We start from the raw sequence: 18969 nt of genomic DNA, 5'->3' as shown, positions 1-18969 counted from the left end.
CTGTCCCTGAATCTGGTGGTGTGTGTTTTCGCACTTCTGTACCTTTTGCCTGATGGGAGAGGGGAGAAGAGGGAGTGGCCAGGGTGCGACTTGTCCTTGATTAGGCTGCTGGTCTTGCCTTGCCGAGGCAGCGTGAGGTATAAAGGGAGTCAATAGAAGGGCGGTTGGTTTGTGTGATGGTCTGGGCGGCGACCACAATTCATTGCAATTTCTTGCGGTCCTGGATGGAGCTGTTCCCAAACCAAGCTGTGATGCATCCTGATAAAATGCTTTTTATGGTGCATCTGTAGAGGTTGGTGAGAGTTGTAGGGGGCATGCCAAACTTCCTAAGCTTTCTAAGGAAGTAGAGGCGTTGGTGTACCTTCTTGGTTGTTGCTTCAATATAGGTGGTCCAGGAAAAGTTTTTGATGATATTGACTCCTTTCGACCATCTCTACTTCGGCACCGTCAATGCAAACTGGGGTATGTGTACCACTTTGCTTCCTGAAGTCGATCACCATCTCTTTTGTCTTGCTGACATTGAGAGAAAGGTTGTTGTCTCGACACCAGGACATGAGGTTCTCAATCTCCTTCCTGTACTCCATCTTATCATTGTTTGTTATCCGGCCCACAATGGTGGTGTCATCTGTGAATTTGAAAATTGTATTAGATTTGTACATGGCTGCACAAATGATGCTAAATGTTGTTAATGTAATGTGAGCTGGAAGGAGAGATTTAAGGTTGAACCAGGATTGATGTAGATACAAGGTTCAATATCACTCCCTCAAATATTCATTGTTTTTGTTTGTGCCCCACAATCCCTACTTTTATGCCAATCATCGTAACATCTTCACAGTGTAAAATGGTCAATTAGAGACAGTTATTCAGAGTTGAAGTATTTACTTATATTGTTACTATTTTATTTATTTAGCGAAAATCAGGCTGCTGTCAGAACTCAGTGGTAAGGCAGCATCTGTGGAGGGAAATGGATAGATGACATTTTGGGTCAAGAGCCTTCTTCAAACTAGTCTGAGGGGTCCTGACCCGAAATGGCATCTGTCCCTTTTCTTCCATAGATATTGCCTGGCCAGCTGAGTTCTTCCAGCAGTCTATATTTTGCTCAAGTGTCCAGCATCTGCAGTTTCTGGTGGCACCCTTTTCAATCTACTTGTGTAATAAATATCTGTACAAATTATTAATACAACCGGAACCCTAACCCTAACGCATGAACACAATACGTCCCTGTGTAATGCCAGGCAGCTTGCAGTGTCAGAAGAATTAAAGAGAAAATTGAGAGCAATCAAATGTCAGTAGCTGAAAATGTTTCAATTATAACCATTTATGCAGCTTTCACTAGTTTCAACACAACTTGGCGCCTGTTACAGAATGATAATTATACTGAGCTGAACTCACTGACAAAAAGAGACAAATTGATTCACATGTTTCAGCATTCATGTGTTGGATAGTCCAAAGACCAAACTTTAGGAAGAAAAAAATCTTAGAGGTGAGGCAGAAGGAAAGTTAGCTTCCTGGTGACAAGCTACTAACGTCATGTAATCCACAATGACTCCAAGTAATTAAATGCCTGAGCCTTCGGACTAGTGATCAAAGACAAGTAGCCTAGAGATGTGAATTTGAATCGTGACTTGGCAGCAGGAAAGATTTAATTCAAGAAATTATATAAATTGGTTGTAAAATTAATGGTGACTTCAAAGTACATGAATGAATGTTTAGTAATGTGCTCAGGGAAGGAGATTTGCTGTCCTTACCCAGTCTAATCTAAATTAAGCGCTGGACAGAGTGCAACATGGTCAACTCTTGATTAGCCTCACTTTGCAGCAAAGTAGTTACTGGATCTGCAGCTCCAAGTGAACTGAGTTCAATCAATGAGCTCGGGTAATATGTGTGGAATTTGCACATTCTCCCTGTGACCTTGCGGTTTTGGTCTGGTTTCATCCCACATTCCGGAGAGATGTGGGTCGGCAGGTTAATTGGCTGCAGTAAATTGCACCTAATGTGTACGTAGAATCTGTGGAGTGTTGATGGGAATGTGGGGTGAATAAAATGGAATCAATGTAAGATTAATATCTACTCATAAAGTAGGTGCTTCATGAACAGTGCAGAAGAATGTCTCAAGTCCATGCTACATGACTGTATGATTCTATAATTCGGAAGCATTTGGCAATAGCCTCATTCTCGAAGGAAGGAAAACAATACCTTGTCTGAAGAATGGTCCTGACCTGAAACATTGCCTGTCCATTCCCTTCACAGATGCTGCTTGACCTGCTGAGTAGCTCTAACACTTTGTGATTTGCTCAAGATTCCAGCATCTGCAGTTTCTTGTGCTTCCCATGTTGCCAATGCTATTAGCTGGTCTTCATAGGGTCAATTCAAAAGCAAGACTGCTTGGGAGTCTCAGTACATGTAAGGAATGGAAAGGGAATCAGCCTTATCGCCAGTGAATAAGAGGAGGTCAGGTGAATGCAGGATCCCACCTATGATTTATTCTCATTCCAGTAATCTGTAAGAACTTCCTACCTTGGCCAACATGTGAGAAATGGTCTCTTAGTTTAAGTCTCTGAGAGAAATTCACAGCCATAGATATTTACCAAAGAGGCAATGAGCATTTTGTGCAAATACTTTTTTTTTCAAAGGAAGCTATTGTTCGGAAATAAGACTTTGGGCACTTGAACAATTGATAATAGAATGTAAATTACAAAATAAATAAATTAGAATGCTGCCATAAATTCTGCAGCTTTCCGCTGTGCCCATTTTACATTTTCCATCACTTAAAAAAAAAAAGAAATATTGAGTTTTATATGAGAGTTAAATATTGCCCAAATATTTATTGCCCATCCCTAATTGTCCTTGAGAATATCATAATCATAATCATACTTTATTGGCCAAGTATGTTTTGCAATATACGAGGAATTTGTTTTGCCATACAGTCATACCAATAAAAAGCAACAAAACATTCAAAATACATTTTAACATACACATCCACCACAACGACTCCTCCACATTCCTCACTGTGCTGGAAGGCGGAAAAAAGTTCAATCTCTTCCCTTTGTTCTCCCGCGGTCGGACGCCTTGAGCCTTCCGTTGACGGGACGATCTTGACTCCCATAGCCAGCGGCGTTTGGGCCCTCCGCATCGGGGTGATCAAGCTCCCGCATCGGGGGGGGGGGGGGGAATCTCAGCTCCCCTGTGCCGGGCGATCTACCCCGAGTCGGAGATAGTCAAACCTTCTGTGATTTGGAGCTTCCCGACATCAGTCTCTACCGATGCAGACTGCAAGCTCCTCAATGGTGAAAAACGCAGACTGCAGTTGGAGCGTCGATCACAGGAAAGGGATCAAAGGCTCTGATGGTAAGTTCACGGCCCCGTGGGGCTCAAAGTCAGTCCCGAGCAAGGCCTCCAGCTCCATGATGTTAGGGCTCAGGGCGACCGGAGATACGATCCGGAAAACAATCGCATCTCCAGCAAGGTAAGAGATTGAAAAAAAGTTTCCCCAACCACCCAGCCCACCCCCCACATAAAACAATATGGTGGTAAACCACTGGATTCCTTCTGATGAACCACTAGAGTGGTTCTCTTTTGAAGTCCATCACCTTCAATTTTACCAATGCTCCTTGCTGCCACCCTCAGTCAAACAGTACCTTGAGATCAAGGGCAATAATTCTCACCTCACTCCAAGTTCAGTTCAGGTCAGCTCAGCTCAGCTCAGCTCAGCTCAGCTCAGCTATTTGAACAATGTTTGGAAAAAGACTAAGGGCTGGAGTCCACCCATTCCTGACTGATCCCACAGTTGTAAAAGTCCTGGGAAAGATATGTTAGATTTCTGGTTTGATGATTTTAGTGTAAGGGAAAAAAGGAAGATCGTATTTATACATTGATTTTAAGTAGTTTCCAGACAGCTAACATTCGGTAGCATTACACTGAAGACAGAGTGGTAGATACGAGACCAGCAACTATGCTTTGATGGTATTGTTTAGAGATCTTTCTTTGGGGGAATGCAGACTTGTCTTGCTTTATTTGTGCTTGTTATTGGGTTGCAGTTTCGGTTTATTATTGTCATATGTAACAACATACTGTGAAAAACTTTGTTTCGCACATTATCCAAACAGATCAGAAATACCATGCATAGATAAAATCAGTTCAAACTCAAGTACAATAGATGGAGCAAAGGAGACGATACAGAGACAGAATATAGTTCTCAGCATTGTAGCGCATCAGTTCCTCAGACAGAAAATCCTATGGCGCAGTGACTTGGAAGTTATTAAAGGCCTGACTTTAGTATAAGTCTGCATTCATTATTTCAAGTAATTATGAAAGATTATGTGTTTTGAAAGGGATCCATAAATGAAACAATTATGAAGTTCAAACGAACCTACCAGAAAAATAAGAGCTAACATCAATGTGAAGTTTTAAATTTAGATTTCCCATAGGTCTTAAAGATTGCTCTTGTCAAAAATTTTAACTGGTCTTAACAAGATGGTTGTGAGTCTTTTCTTGTCCGAGCTTCTTGAATGTCCAAATTAGCATTTGGAAGTGATTGGACTGACAGTGGCTTGACCTGCGCATTTACAGTTCATTACCATGCCCAATTATTGTGGAGAAAATCTCCAAAGCTCAAAGCATCAAAAGAAATAGTCTACATTGATCAAGATTCCGCACTTTATGGTGGAATTAACTCAACTTCAACCCTGAATCAGGTGCATGTCATACAGTTTGCTTCCCTGGCTATTTTATTATGGAAATTGTCTAGATTCTTGAAATTAATGTTTAAAACGTGTAGCTACTAATTTTATTCCATCTTTAGATTGCTACGTTCGCTGACCGTTCACTGTTTAAGAAATGAATCACTGTACAAAAGCAATAGTCATGACCCTACATCTCCTGTCTCAAAAACCATGCCCTTAAACCTCATGTGACATTCCTGACCACAAATAGCAAGCCTAGAATTGTTGACATGATCACGGTCCTTTCTCTCGGATTGGAATGATTTCCTTTGTCAAAGTTAACCTTTGAATAAGATCGAGGCCAGCTGAATAAACATAGGATTCCATTTTTTTCCCCTTTCAAACGATCACTTGCTGTCTGATGTTTTCGAATCTTAGAGTAAGAGGTGAAGCATGGAATTTGGGTTTTAATGGACGAAAGAACTGTGTGTTGAATTGCATCTTCAAAGCCTAGGAAGAATCGCAAATGCCAAACTTGGAGACACAAATATTCAGTCAGGGGCAGCACAATGATGCTGCGGGTAGTGCAGCTGTCTCTCAGCTCCAGAAGCCCAGGGTTGATTCTGGCCTCTGGTACTGTTGGAGTTTACATGTTGTCGACCCCACTGCACGTGTTTCTCCAGGATGCTTTTGCTACTATGGGTGGCTGGTGAAGGAATCAGAGGCAGTTAAAAAGCATGTTTTAGAAAAGAAGGGTTACATTGGGACTGTCGGAATCTCTTCTGAAGTGGAGGTGACCTGTACAAGAGGGATGGGTTGCACCTGAACTGGAGGGGAACTATTATCCTGGTGGGCAGGTTTGCTAGTGCTACTTGGGAGGGTTTTACTGACATTCGCTGGGGGAATGGGATCCAATGCAGGAATGAGGCAGGTGAGAGGCTGGAAGTGGTACGGAAGGCAATGAAAGCAAATTGAGTTGACTGGATAGACAGGAGCACAGCAGGGAGTGAGGAAGGACTATTGGATTAAATTGCATTTATTTCAATGCAAGAGGCCTGACGGGTGACAGCGGATGAAGGCAGAGTATGGATGGGTACGTGTGGCTGGGAAGTTATAGCCATTAGAGATACCTGGCTAAGGGAGGGCCAGGAGGGGCAGCTGATTGTCTCAGGTGCTACATGCGAGATAAAGTTGGGGTAAAAGAGGTTGAATTACTTTCCTAGTCAAGGAGAACACCAAGGAGCATTCTGAGATGATATTGCCGATGGTCGTCCAGTGAGGCAATGTGGATAGAGCTGGGAAATAAAAAGGGGATGATCACCTTGTTGGAATGTTGCTCTGCCCCCAAATAGTCAAAGGGAAATAGAAGAATAAATATGCCAGGAGATTGCAGGCAGCTGCAGGGCTAAAAGGGTTGTGATAGAAATGGATTTTAACTTTTCCAATATAGACTGGGACTGCCATGATGCCAAGGAATTAGGCGGGGTGGCATTTGTCAAATGTGTTCAGACAAGTTTCCTATGGCAATAGAGAGGGTAAATCTACTGAGAGGGCAAGTGATTGAAATGTTGGTGGGCAATGTTTTGGAACCAGAGGAAGCAGTTCGATTAGCTTTACAATAGTTAAGGATAAGGACTGGGCAAGCACACGTTAAAATTCTGAATTGGGGAAAGCCCAACTTTGATGGTATTAGACAGGAATTTGCTTAAGTTGATTGGAGTAGGTTGTTTTCAGGCAAAGGGATGTTCAGAAAGTGGAAATGTTTGTAAAAGTGCGTTGAGAGTTCAAGGCATATATGTTCCTGGTGAACTGAAGGGCAAGGCAGATGGGAGTAAGGAAGCCTGGATGACAAGAGAAATTGAGGCTCTGGTTGAGAATAAAGGAGGCACGGGCCAGGTATAGGCAGGTGGGGTCAATTGTAGCCCTGGAGGAGTTTTGGAAACTGAGGAGCATACTTGAGAAGAACACCAGGAGGGCAAAAAGGGTACAGGAGATCAAATTAAGAAGAATCCAAAGAGATTTTACTTATATTAAGGGAATGACGGTAGAGAGAATCGGACCCGTAGATCCAAAGCGGTCATCTCTATGTGGAACCACATGAGATGGGAATGGTTCTCAATGCATAGGAAGGAACTGCAGATGCTGATTTACACCGAAGATAAACACAAAACGCTGGAGTAACTCAGCGCGGCAGGCAGCATCTCTGGATGGAAGGAATGGGTGACACTTCGGGTCCGAAGAAGGGTCTCTGCTTCCTTCCATGAAGCCAATTCTGTATCCAGGCAGCTTGTCACCCATTCCTTCTATCCAAAGATGCTGCCCCGCTGAATCTATCCTGTCCCGCTGAGATGCTCTAACATGTGTCTATTCTCAAAGAGTATATCTCTGATTTTTTTACTGTGGAGAAATACATGAAGGTGAGAGAACCTGGAACAGTTAATGAAGATGTCTTGAGGATGGAGTGAATTTTGGTCAAGAAGATGCTGGATACCCTAAGGTGTATGAAAGTAGTTAAATCACCTGGGCCTAATAGATATATTTAAGGACACCGTGGGATTCATATGCCAAAGCCAAAGTTCCCACAAGAAATTGTGGGAACTTTGGCTGTGGCATATGAATCATCATTAGATACTCATGTGGTGCCAGTGGACTGGACAGAGGCTAATGTTTTGCCTCTAATTAAAATGGGGTGCAAGAAAAGCGGTTCTAGTGAAGATCCTAGGGAACTATCGACCAGTGAGTCTAACATCTGTGGTAGGTAATTTTTGCTGGAGGAATGACTTCCATGCATTTGTGGAGACAGGGGGTGATTAGAGCTATTCAGCATGGTTTTGTACATGGGAGATTGTGTCTTATGAATTTGAGGTTTTGTTTAAAGTAACCATGAAGGTTGACAAGGGTAAAGGGGTAGACATTGTCTGTGTCGTCTTCAGCAAGGGCAATGATAAGATTCCGCATGATTGGCTGCGCTGGAAAGTTAGATCGCATGAGATACAGAATTGGCTTCATGGAAGGAAGCAGAGGTTGCAGAATAACTTTTTTCGGACTGACTTGATAAGTGGGGAGCCTCGGAGATCATTACTGGGCCCATTGATGTTTGTGGTTCATATCAGCGATTTGGATGAGAACATACAAAGCATAGAAACATAGAAACATAGAAAATAGGTGCAGGAGTAGGCCATTCGGTCCTTCGAGCCAGCACCACCATTCAAAATGATCATGGCTGATCATCCAAAATCAGTGCCCTGTTCTAGTTTGTTCCCCATATCCCTTGATTCCTTTAGCCCTAAGAGCTAAATCTAACTCTCTCTTGAAAACATCCAGTGAATTATCCTCCACTGCCTTCTGTGGCAGAGAATTCCACAGATTCACAACTCTCTGGGTGAAAAAGTTTTTCCTCATCTCAGTCCCAAATGGCCTACCCCTTATTCTTAAACTGTGACCCCTGGTTCTGGACTCCCCCAACATCGGGAACATTTTTTCCTGCATCTACCCTGCCCAATCCTCTAAGAATTTTATATGTTTCTATAAGATCCCCTCTTATCATTCTAAATTCCAGCGAATACAAGCCCAGTCGACCCATTCTTTCATCGTAAGTCAGTCCCGCCATCCCGGGAATTGACCTGGTGAACCGACACTGCAATCCATCAATAACAATAATGCCCTTCCTCAAATTAGGAGACTAAAATTGCCCACAATACTCCAGGTGCGGACTCACCAGGGTGCTGTACAAGTGCAGTATGACCTCCTTGTTCATAAACTCAAATCCTCTCAGAATGAAGGCCAAAATGCCATTGTCTTTCTTCACTGCCTTTTGTGCCTGCATGCTTACTTTCAGTGACTGATGCACAAGCACACCCAGGTCTCGTTGCACCTCCCGAGACCGAGATGAGAAAACATTTCTTCACACAGAGTGGTGAGTCTGTGGAATTCTCTGCCACAGAAGGTAGTTGAGGCCAGTTCATTGGCTATATTTAAGAGGGAGTTAGATGTGGCCCTTTTTGCTAAAGGGATCAGGGGGTATGGAGAGAAGGCAGGTACAGGCTACTGAGCTGGATGATCAGCCATGATCATATTGAATGGCGGTGCAGGCTCGAAGGGCCGAATGGCCTACTCCTGCACCTATTTTCTATGTTTCTATGTTTCTCCCCTTCTCCTAATCTGACACTATTCAGTCTGAAGAAAGGTCTCGACCTGAAACGTCACCCATTCTTCTCTTCAGAGATGCTGCCTATCCCGCCGAGTTGCTCCAGCATTTTGTGTCTACCATTCAGATAATATTCCACCTTCCTGTTCTTGCCACCAAAGTGGCAACCTCACATTTATCCACATTATACAGCATCTGCCATGCTTCCGCCCACTCACCCAACCTAGCAAGTCACCCTGCAGCCTCATAGCATCGTCCTCGCAGCTCACACTGCCACCCAGCTTTGTTTCATCTGCAAACTTTGAGATGTTACATTTAATTCCCTCATGTAAATCATTAATATATATTGTAAACAACTGGGGTCCCAGCACCGAGCCTTGCGGCACCCCAATAGTCACTGCCTGCCATTCTGAAAAGGATCCGTTAATTCCTACTCTTTGTTTCCTGTCTGCCAACCAATTCTCCATCCATGTCAATACCCTACCCCCAATACCATGTGCTTTAATTTTGCACACTAATCTCTTATGTGGGACCTTGGCAAAGGCTTTTTGAAAGTCCAGATACACCAGATCCACTGGCTCTCCCTTATGCATTCTACTTGTTACATCCTCAAAAAATTCCAAATATTAGTCGAGCATGATTTCCCCTTCATCAATCCATGCTGACTTTGACCGATCCCGTCACTGCTTTCCAATACTAACTTTGATGATCCCGTCACTTGCTTTCCAAATAGCAAGTTTCCATGTTTCGTAGGTTTGCAGATGACACTTAAGTAGGTGGTATCAAAGAGATGGTTATCAAAAATTACAGGAAGATCCTGATCAGCTGGGCATGTGGGTTAAGGAATGGTTAACCGAGTTTAATGCGAATAAGAGCAAGATATTTCATTTTTGGAAGTCAAACTAAGGTCAGGCCCCTTTAGCCTGGTAGAAAATAAAAGCTTCGCTGTCATAAATTATCACGGAAATAAATGTTTTCTTTTGCTACAATTACTCAACTTAAAAGGGAATATAAAAGAGATTCATCTTAAACTTTTGCAGCAAGCCAACCAAACTCACCAGGTAACTTTGCACTTAATATGAGCAGATGTTTAATTTGCAAGTTCCTCAATAAAGGCAGCCTTAGTCTGGTCGGTGCGGTCCGCGCAGTGCAGGGCCTTCTACATAAATGTAACAAGGCCTCAACAAACCTCAACTACAGAAGCACCTTGAAAATTTGACAGACAACATTGCTACTCTTGCAGTGTTAGCTAGCTGTCAGCCTGACATTAAACACTATTCATATGACAGCAAAAATATTATCGATATTTTAAGCATAAACATTTTTTTTTTAAACACATAGGTGCAGCTGGTAGAACTGCTGCATCACAGCACCAGAGACCCGGGTTTGATCCTGACCTCTGGTGCTGTCTTTAGGGAGTTTGCACATACTCCCTGTGATCGTGTGGGTTTCCTCCAGGTGCTTCGGTTTCCCATCCCACATCCCAAAGACGTGTGGGTTTGCAGGTTAATGGGCCTCTGTAAATTGCCCTGTGTAGGGAGTGGGATAAAGTGGGATAAAATAGAACTAGCGTGAATGGGAGATCAATAGTAGGCGTGGACTAAATGGGCCAAAGGGCCGTGCTGTATATCTGAACGAAATATTCCATCTCCATCAGCTGTTCCTCTCTGTTGAATAAAGTGGCTGAATCTGCCTGACTTGCGACAGATTCAACAAGTACATTTCCAAGTGCAACTGCTGCAGAATTGGAAGAAAATTGGTGTTCTGCTTTTAGTCCGCCTGAGGAGTTCAACATCCATATATTCATCACTCCATTTTTGAAGAAGTATTTACAGATATCAGTCCTTAATCGTCGGTGCCTGCGGTCTTTGACCCTTGCAATTTAATAAGGAAACAATAGACAATAGACAATAGGTGCAGGAGTAGGCAATTTGGCCCTTCGAGCCAGCCATTCAATGTGATCATGGCTGATCATTCTCAATCAGTACCCCGTTCCTGCCCTCTCCCCATATCCCTTGACGCCACTATCTTTAAGAGCTCTATCTAGCTCTCTCTTGAAAGCATCCAGAGAATTGGCCTCCACTGCCTTCTGAGGCAGAGAATTCCACAGATTTACAACTCTCTGAGTGAAAAAGTTTTTCCTCATCTCCGTTCTAAATGGCCTACCCCTTATTCTTAAACTGTGGCCCCTGGTTCTGGACTCCCCCAACATTGGGAACATGTTTCCTGCCTCTAACGTGTCCAATCCCTTAATAATCTTATATGTTTCAATAAGATCCATTCTCATCCTTCTAAATTCCAGCGTATACAAGCCTAGTCGCTCCAGTCTTTCAGCATACGACAGTCCTGCCATTCCGGGAATTAACCTAGTGAGCCTACGCTGCACGCCCTCAATAGCAAGAATGTCCTTCCTCAAATTTGGAGGCCAAAACTGCACACAGTACTCCAGGTGCGGTCTCACTAGGGCCCTGTACAACTGCAGAAGGACCTCTTTGCTCCTACACTCAACTCCTCTTGTCATAAAGGCCAACATGCCATTAGCTTTTCAGAACATCGAAACTCTTTTCAGCTTTATAAATCTAGTGTGCATGGAATCACTAAATTAGATTAAATATCAGGGGTATAAATTCAGTTGCCTGTACAACTTAGTGGATGTGCATAAAACTCTACTAAAATTCTAAATTCAACTGTATTTCCTTCAATGGGACCTTATTGTATATTTAGCACGTTGGGATTTCTCTTCCTTTGTTGTTCACATCAGAGACCTTTTTGTTAGGGATCAGTTTTTGCTCCACTTTCACCGTTTCCTTGTGATTTGAACTGGTTTCAGTGCTCAGTCTGACTATGCACTAACTGCCTTGACCATAACTTCCTCTGAGTTGCTTCTACTGTTTGGTCTACTGAATACAACAAATTATTGATTGCTGTGTTGCATTGGCTGGAGATTTTGACCACTGAGCCCACTCGGATTTCCGGATTCTTTCAACTTTATACTTGCCATTTTTTAGCATTTTCATGGTGTGTGTATTTTGTTCATTTTTCCTTTCTCTGCTCAACCTTTTGCAGTCATGTGAGTATTAAGTTTCATCTGCCATCATTTTTCCTGCTCACATATTTTGTCTAGCTTGTATTCCAGTTTCTGAACTGTCTGTTCGGATTCCGCTTCTCTCCTAGTTCAGCATCATCTGCAAATTTGTTCAGTCTGCCTTTGTTTTGAGAGTTCAAATTATGATGTGAATTAGAAACAGTAATGGTCCCAACACGCATTCCTGCAGCATTTCACTCAGTATGTGTCCCACCTCCTCTGTCCTGAAAACCTCAACCATCGGAGCACACAATTCTATCGGTTCGCCAAAAGTGGCTCAGGCAATTCTGATTTTCAGTGCTGCCTCTGAAGCAACCTTTTTTCATTAGAATCAAATGGCAGTAAATTTATGGGAACACATTCAGTGATAGAACAGATCAGCAAACAGTTCAGTTCTGATTTCAGAATTCTGAAAAAAAAAGTTACGACTCTGATATCAAATGCTATTTCCCAAGAGAAGGTGCGTTTAGAATCTAATCACAAATGAGCTCTTTTCTATTCTTATATGATTTAGAAATGAATTGAAAAGGTGACTGGTTGATTCCTCAGACTGGAGAGTTTGGAATTACAAAGCATGATCTTGGGGGTTAGTCATTTAGGACTGAGATAGGGAATTTCCTTACCAATATGATCATATGGTTTTGAAATTGTCTGTGATCACTAACTCGTGTCTGACTTTAGGTAGATGTTTGGATTCGAGCGAATGAAGGAAAATGAGAAACAGAGCTGGAGAAACCTTATGGTCTGATTCTTCTGCTTGGAACATAGAAAAGTATAGCACAGGACAGCACAGAATATGGGGTGATCGCTGGTCGGCGCAGACTCGGTGGGCCAAAGGGCCTGTTTCCGTGCTATATCTCTAAAGTCTAAAGTCTAAGGATAGTGTAGTGGGTCTGGACGCGACAGGAATCAGGCCAGACAACAGGTAAGAAGTAACAATAACTTTAATGCCGTAACGAACATACACTCAGTCATCCCCACGAGTCAAAACAATAACCCCTTCCAGCAAACCCCGTAGCACCAGACTACTCTGTCCCCAGGGGAATGACCCAGGGAGTGACCTTATCCCCCCTGTCCACTCAGTGCTGAGGGGAATGACCAAGGGAGTGGCCTAGCCCCCGGGCACCGCCACAATAGTGTAAATGTGTGGGGATCACTGGTCGGTGCGGATTTGGTGGGTCGAAGGGCCTGTTTCAGCGCTGTATTTCTAAACTGAAACTAAACTAAACTAAACAAAACAGTCGTGCCTAAATGAGGAGTATAGCATGAGACGGAGAACAAACCTCAAATTTAAATAAAATAACCTTTTGAATTTCAGTGCGGTTTTCTCACAATCACTGAGAATTGGCTGCACTGTAACTCTTAAGAAAGCGGCAGGTTAGGCACTGATAAGTCAAATGGATGATTTGTACCTGCTTGGTAGCGTTAAAATTAACTCTCAGATCTTCTCAGCACAGTATAGGTCCTGCACAGGAGATTAAGGTCCCACACAGGAGATTAGTGGGCATATGGTATTGGGGGTAGGGTATTGACATGGATAGAAAATCGGTTAGCAGACAGGAAACAAAGAGTAGGGATTAACGGGTCCCTTTCAGAATGGCAGGCAGTGACTATTGGGGTGCCGCAAGGCTCGGTGCTGGGACTGCAGGTATTTACAATACACATTAATGATTTTGATGAAGGAATTAAAAGTAACATTAGCAAATTTTCGGATGACACAAAGCTGGGTGGCAGTGTGAACTGTGAAGAGGATGCTTTGAGGATACAGAGTGACTTGGACAGGTTGGGTGAGTGGGCAGATGCATGGCAGATGCAGTTTAATGTGGATAAATGTGAGGTTATTCACTTTGGAGGCAAGAACGGGAAGGCAGATTATTATCTGAATGGTGTCAGGTTAGGAACGGGGAAGTACACTGAGACCTGGGTGTCGTAGTACATCAGTCACTGAAAGTAAGCATACAGGTACAACAGGCAGTGAAGAAAGCGAATGGCATGTTGGCCTTTATAACGAGAGGAGTTCAGTAGAGGAACAAAGAGGTCCTACTTTTGTACAGGGCCCTGGTGAGACGACATCTGGAGCATTGTGTGCAATTTTGGTCTCCAAATTTGAGGAAGGACATTCTTGCTATTGATGGAGTACAGCTTAGGTTCACGAGGTTAATTCCTGGGATGGCGGGACTGTTATATGATGAAAGAATGGAGTGACTGGGCTTGTATTCACTGGAATTTAGAAGGATGAAAGTGGATCTTATAGAAACATATAAAATTATTAAGGAATTAGACATGCCAGATGCAGGAAACATGTTCCCGGTGTTGGGGGAGTCCAAAACCATGGGCCACAGTTTAAGAATAAGGGGTAGGCCATTTACAACTGAGATGAGGAAAAAATCTTTCACCCAGAGAGTTGTGAATTTGTGGAATTCCCTGCCTCAGAAGGCATTGGAGGCCAATTCACTGGATGCATTCAAAAGAGAGTTAGATAGTGCTCTTAGGGCTAGCAGAATCAAGGGGTATGGGGAGAGGGCAGGAACGGGGTACTGATTGTGGATGATCAGCCACGATCACATTGAAGGACGGTGCTGGCTCGAAGGGCAGAATGGCCTACTCCTGCACCTATTGTCTATGTATCTATGTATCTATGTATGGTATTATCAAATAATATTTATACTTTCACTCAATTTTGATTATGATAGACATTTACTATGGAGGTTTTTTGGTAATCCAAATGAAAATTTTCAAGATTATGAAGGGAACTGACAAATTTGTTTTGAGAAAAATTGTTCTCATTTTGCTTACAACCTGGGAAGTTTTACATTGGTAGTTTCGGGATACAGCATGGAAACAGGCCTATCGGCCCACCGGGTTTAATCCACCATTGATCACCTGTTAAGTCTTGTTCTATTTAATGCCACTTTCTCATCCACTCCTTATACACTAGAGGCAAATTACAGCGGGCAATTAACCTACAAAAACTCACGTCTTTGTGATATGGGAGAAAATCGGAGCACCTAGAGAAAACCCATGTCACAGGGAGAACGTACAAAATCCACACAGTTAGCACCCACTATCAGGATCAAACCTGGATCTCTGGCCCTATGAAGCAGCAGCTCTGCCAGCAGTGCCACTGTACCACCCTAACATAGAAGGAAGCTGTGTAGCTCATTGAGACCATGTCAGCTCTCAGAACATCCCATCCTCCCACTTATTTCTCTGCAACCTATTCTCTCCCATCTGTCTAATAAATCCCCCCATTTCTCTGACACACGTCCCCATCTACAACACGGCAATTTATAGTCACCAAAACATCCCATGCTTGGGATGAGGGAGGAAACCAGAGCATGCATGGAAAAGTCATGCAGTCACAGGAAGAATATGCAAACTGCACATTGACAACCTCAGAGACCAGAAGTGAACCTGGATTGTTTGAGCTATGAGGCCTTGCAGTAATGGCTTTGAATAGTAGATTATGCCAAGAGAATAAAGAACATGTGGCAGGACCTTTTAATTACCAACAAGACTAATGTATGAATAGGCTGAAACATTTCTGATGGTATTGTGCTGAGCATGTGGAATATTGGTTTTGAGTGCAGGATTGAGAACAACAACCTTAATGGACCAAAGAGTCTCTGCCTGTTCCTAAGAACTGACAGATCATTGTCAGATTTGTGCTGCATATATTCTTGGCATAAGATGAAGATAAAGTCCCTAAGATATTGAAATGAAGGCAGAGATCATTGAAGTACTCAGCAGGTCAGGCAGCATCTGTGGAGAGAGAAATTGTGGTAATGTTTTGGGCGGGTTGATGATACCTAATCAGAAGATGTTAGAAACTTGCAAGTTGGTGTGTTCCTATATTTCCCATTGAACGTGAATATTTGTGAGGCACTCCAGAGATGTGATAATATTTCCTGTGAAATAGGCGGGGAAGCTGAGATTCCCCCCAATGCGGGAGCTTGATCACCACAAGGCGGAGGGCCCGACCGCCGGCTATGGGAGCCAAGATCATCCCGTCAACATAGAAACATAGAAAATAGGTGCAGGAGTAGGCCATTCGGCCCTTCGAGCCTGCACCGCCATTCAATATGATCATGGCTGATCATCCAACTCAGTATCCCGTACCTGCCTTCTCTCCATACCCCCTGATCCCTTTAGCCACAAGGGCCACATCTAACTCCCTCTTAAATATAGCCAATGAACTGGCCTCAACTACCTTCTGTGGCAGAGAATTCCACAGATTCACCACTCTCTGTGTGAAAAAAAACGTTCTCATCTCGGTCCTAAAAGACTTCCCCCTTATCCTTAAACGGTGACCCCTTGTTCTGGACTTCCCCAACATCGGGAACAATCTTCCTGCATCTAGCCTGTCCAACCCCTTAAGAATTTTGTAAGTTTCTATAAGATCCCCCCCTCAATCTTCTAAATTCCAGAGAGTACAAGCCGAGCCAACGGAAGGCTCGAGGCCCCCGACCATGGGAGAACAAAGAAGGGAAGAGATTGAACTTTGTTTTTCGCCTTCCATCACAGTGAGGAATGTGAGGGAGTCACTGTGGTGGATGTTTATGTTAAAATGTATTTTGTGTGTTTTGTTGCTTTTTATTGGTATGACTGTATGGCAAGTCAAATTCCTCATATGGTGCAAAACATACTTGGCTGATAAAGCATGATTATGATGATTATGATTATGAAATGCAGAAGAAAAATCTCCTGTCCATCCTATATGGACACTTAATACTTAGTGCTGAAGTATTAAGCTTATGACTCCTCATCGTAAATTCAGTCCTGAACAACAATTGGCTTCACGTTAATCAAAACATTTAACCTGAAAAAATGAATGGGAAGTATGTTTTAACACACACGTGACCTTTTTTGTTCTCCTCTTTCTTGGCTCACTTTGCATTTTGGGAAAATGGAACTGAAGCAGCTTCAAAAGGGAGAAGAAATACTACAAACAAAATAATCAACATGAACTTAAATATTACTAAAACTAAGAGAGAAACAAAACTCAGTCAGGCAATCTATTTCTGATGACCGCAGTGATTCCTGCTTATTTTGGCTACATTGCCTGTCAGCACTCCCTCTCGGTTCAAACGTCAAAAGTGGGCACTTGGATGAGGTATTGGTGAGCTGATAGTACGAGCAAAGGGCAGCATCTATGATTATATCACCAATGTTTTCTCTCATTTCAGAAGGACGAAAATACAAACGGATTGGAACCAATGTAACCCTGCCATGTGAGACATCTGACAGTCGTACTCCAGTGCAATGGAGATTTAATGGACAAGCAATAATCCACAATGAAGGTCACTTTCTTCAAGGCACCAATCTCACCCTCATAAACGTAGATTCGTCACACAGTGGGACCTACAGCTGCCATGAAAAGCGCAGTGGAAGCTTGAGGAATCAAGTAACAATTCAAGTTGGAAGTAAGTAGCTTTTCCATGTTTATTTTATCAATGGAATCTATCAGGATGTGGCACTTTGAGAAAACTACACTACTGTGTTCACAAATAACTCAGCAATAGTGTGATTGAAATATATTAAAAGGTAGGCAAAAGGTGGAGATGGGTGTGAAGGAACCAACTCAGCCAGTGGTACACCAATAAACTCAGCACCAACTGCTAAGCTTGTTAACAAGGCTTTCACTAACTATAAGAACAACATGAGCTGAGCACGACAAACGTAAACTGTGTCAATCCATTTAATTTTTCTTTACCCCTTGCAATATTTAGCAAGGTTGCTTAATGTCTCCAGTTCCTGATTTTACACTTTCCTTGTGCATAAAGGATAGGATGTGTGTTTTGTCATTGAAAACATGTGAAACTCTAGACTTTACAATCAAATAGGGAAAAATGTCATTACCTTGTGTAGACACTTAAACAAATTAAATAAAGCTCTCGGGATATCTTGTAAGATTTAAGCATTCCAGGATTCTTGGTGGTGCCAAATATTTCATTAATTGAACAATAAATTACTTTGCAAAGAAGTGCTGGTAATTTTGCAGAAGTTTCATTAGCATCTGGAGCTCAATTTAAGTATATGTTTAGTTCAGTGATACATCATGGAAATTGGCCCTTCGGTTCACCATGTCCATACCAACAAGTGATCCCCATACACAAATTATATCCAACACACTAGGGTCAATTTACTGAAGCCGATTAACTTGTAAACTTGCTTGTTTTTGGAATGTGGGAAGAAACCCAGAGAAAATCTATGCAGTCACAGGGAGAATGTATAAAATTCGGTACAGCCAGCACCCTTATTAAGAATTAAACTCAAGTCTCTGGTGCTGTAAGGCAGCAACTCCTCCGCTGTGCCACTGTGTAACTCTGTGGCACTGAGGCTCCATGTATCAGGAGCCTGGTGATACAACATATGTGGCCTGCCCATCAGGATCAACTGGTGCAATTAAATCGTCAATTGGGAAGGACTAAGAAGGGGCAATGTTCATTGGTTTGCCTTATTCTTCTAATGAATTTAAGAAATTTTGTGGAGACTGCATTGATGGTACCTCTCCAGTGATGCTGTCAGTACCTGCTGTAGGTAGTCCATCTTTCCAAAGCATGATCATTAGTTTCCAGGCCATAAGGTTAGTACTAGGTCTGAGATCTTTACGGAATGCTTGCAGTATTGAAGAAGGCCAAATGATCGTCCATGTCCATCTTGCTCTGTGCAGGAGCAATCCAGCTCATCCCACACCTCTGCCCTTCAAATTATTTCCATTCAGTTCCTTATCCAACTCTTGTTTGAACACCAAAAATAAACACCAAATGCTGGAGTAACTCAGCGGGTCAGGTAGCATCTCTGGAGAAAAAGGATGGGTGACGATTTGGGTCAGGACCCTTCTCCAGGCTGATTGAAAGAGGGTGGGGGTGGGGTGGGGGGAACTGGAAGCAAGGAAAGACCAGGGCAAATTAGGGCTTGCAACAGATGACCTCAGGCAGGGTGGTCCCTAATTGGCCAATTGTTGGCTAAGGATGGTGGGATCCCAAGAGGGATACATCATTGTGAACTGCGGAACTGGTTAACCAACTTTTAGTGGAGGAAGAGGATGCTGCCTGAGTGACTCCAGCATTTTG

The 18969-nt window shown here is 42.9% G+C and overlaps 1 protein-coding gene across 10 annotated transcripts in view; it reads left to right on the top strand.

The window, feature by feature from the left end:
- The window catches only part of LOC144609249 (ciliary neurotrophic factor receptor subunit alpha-like), a 411896-nt gene that overhangs the window by 250008 nt on the left and 142919 nt on the right, over nucleotides 1-18969 (top strand). For all 10 annotated transcript variants that reach the window (XM_078427709.1, XM_078428140.1, XM_078428002.1 and 7 more), the window contains one exon: nucleotides 17080-17316. In XM_078427709.1, the coding sequence (XP_078283835.1) occupies nucleotides 17080-17316 (237 nt within the window). The remainder of the gene's footprint in view (nucleotides 1-17079; nucleotides 17317-18969) is intronic.

The sequence above is a fragment of the Rhinoraja longicauda genome, chromosome 1, assembly GCF_053455715.1.
Source record: "Rhinoraja longicauda isolate Sanriku21f chromosome 1, sRhiLon1.1, whole genome shotgun sequence".
In the NCBI taxonomy this organism is placed as follows: Eukaryota; Metazoa; Chordata; class Chondrichthyes; order Rajiformes; family Arhynchobatidae; genus Rhinoraja; species Rhinoraja longicauda.
Note: the sequence above shows the minus strand (reverse complement) of the source record. Positions and strands in the feature narration are given on the sequence as shown.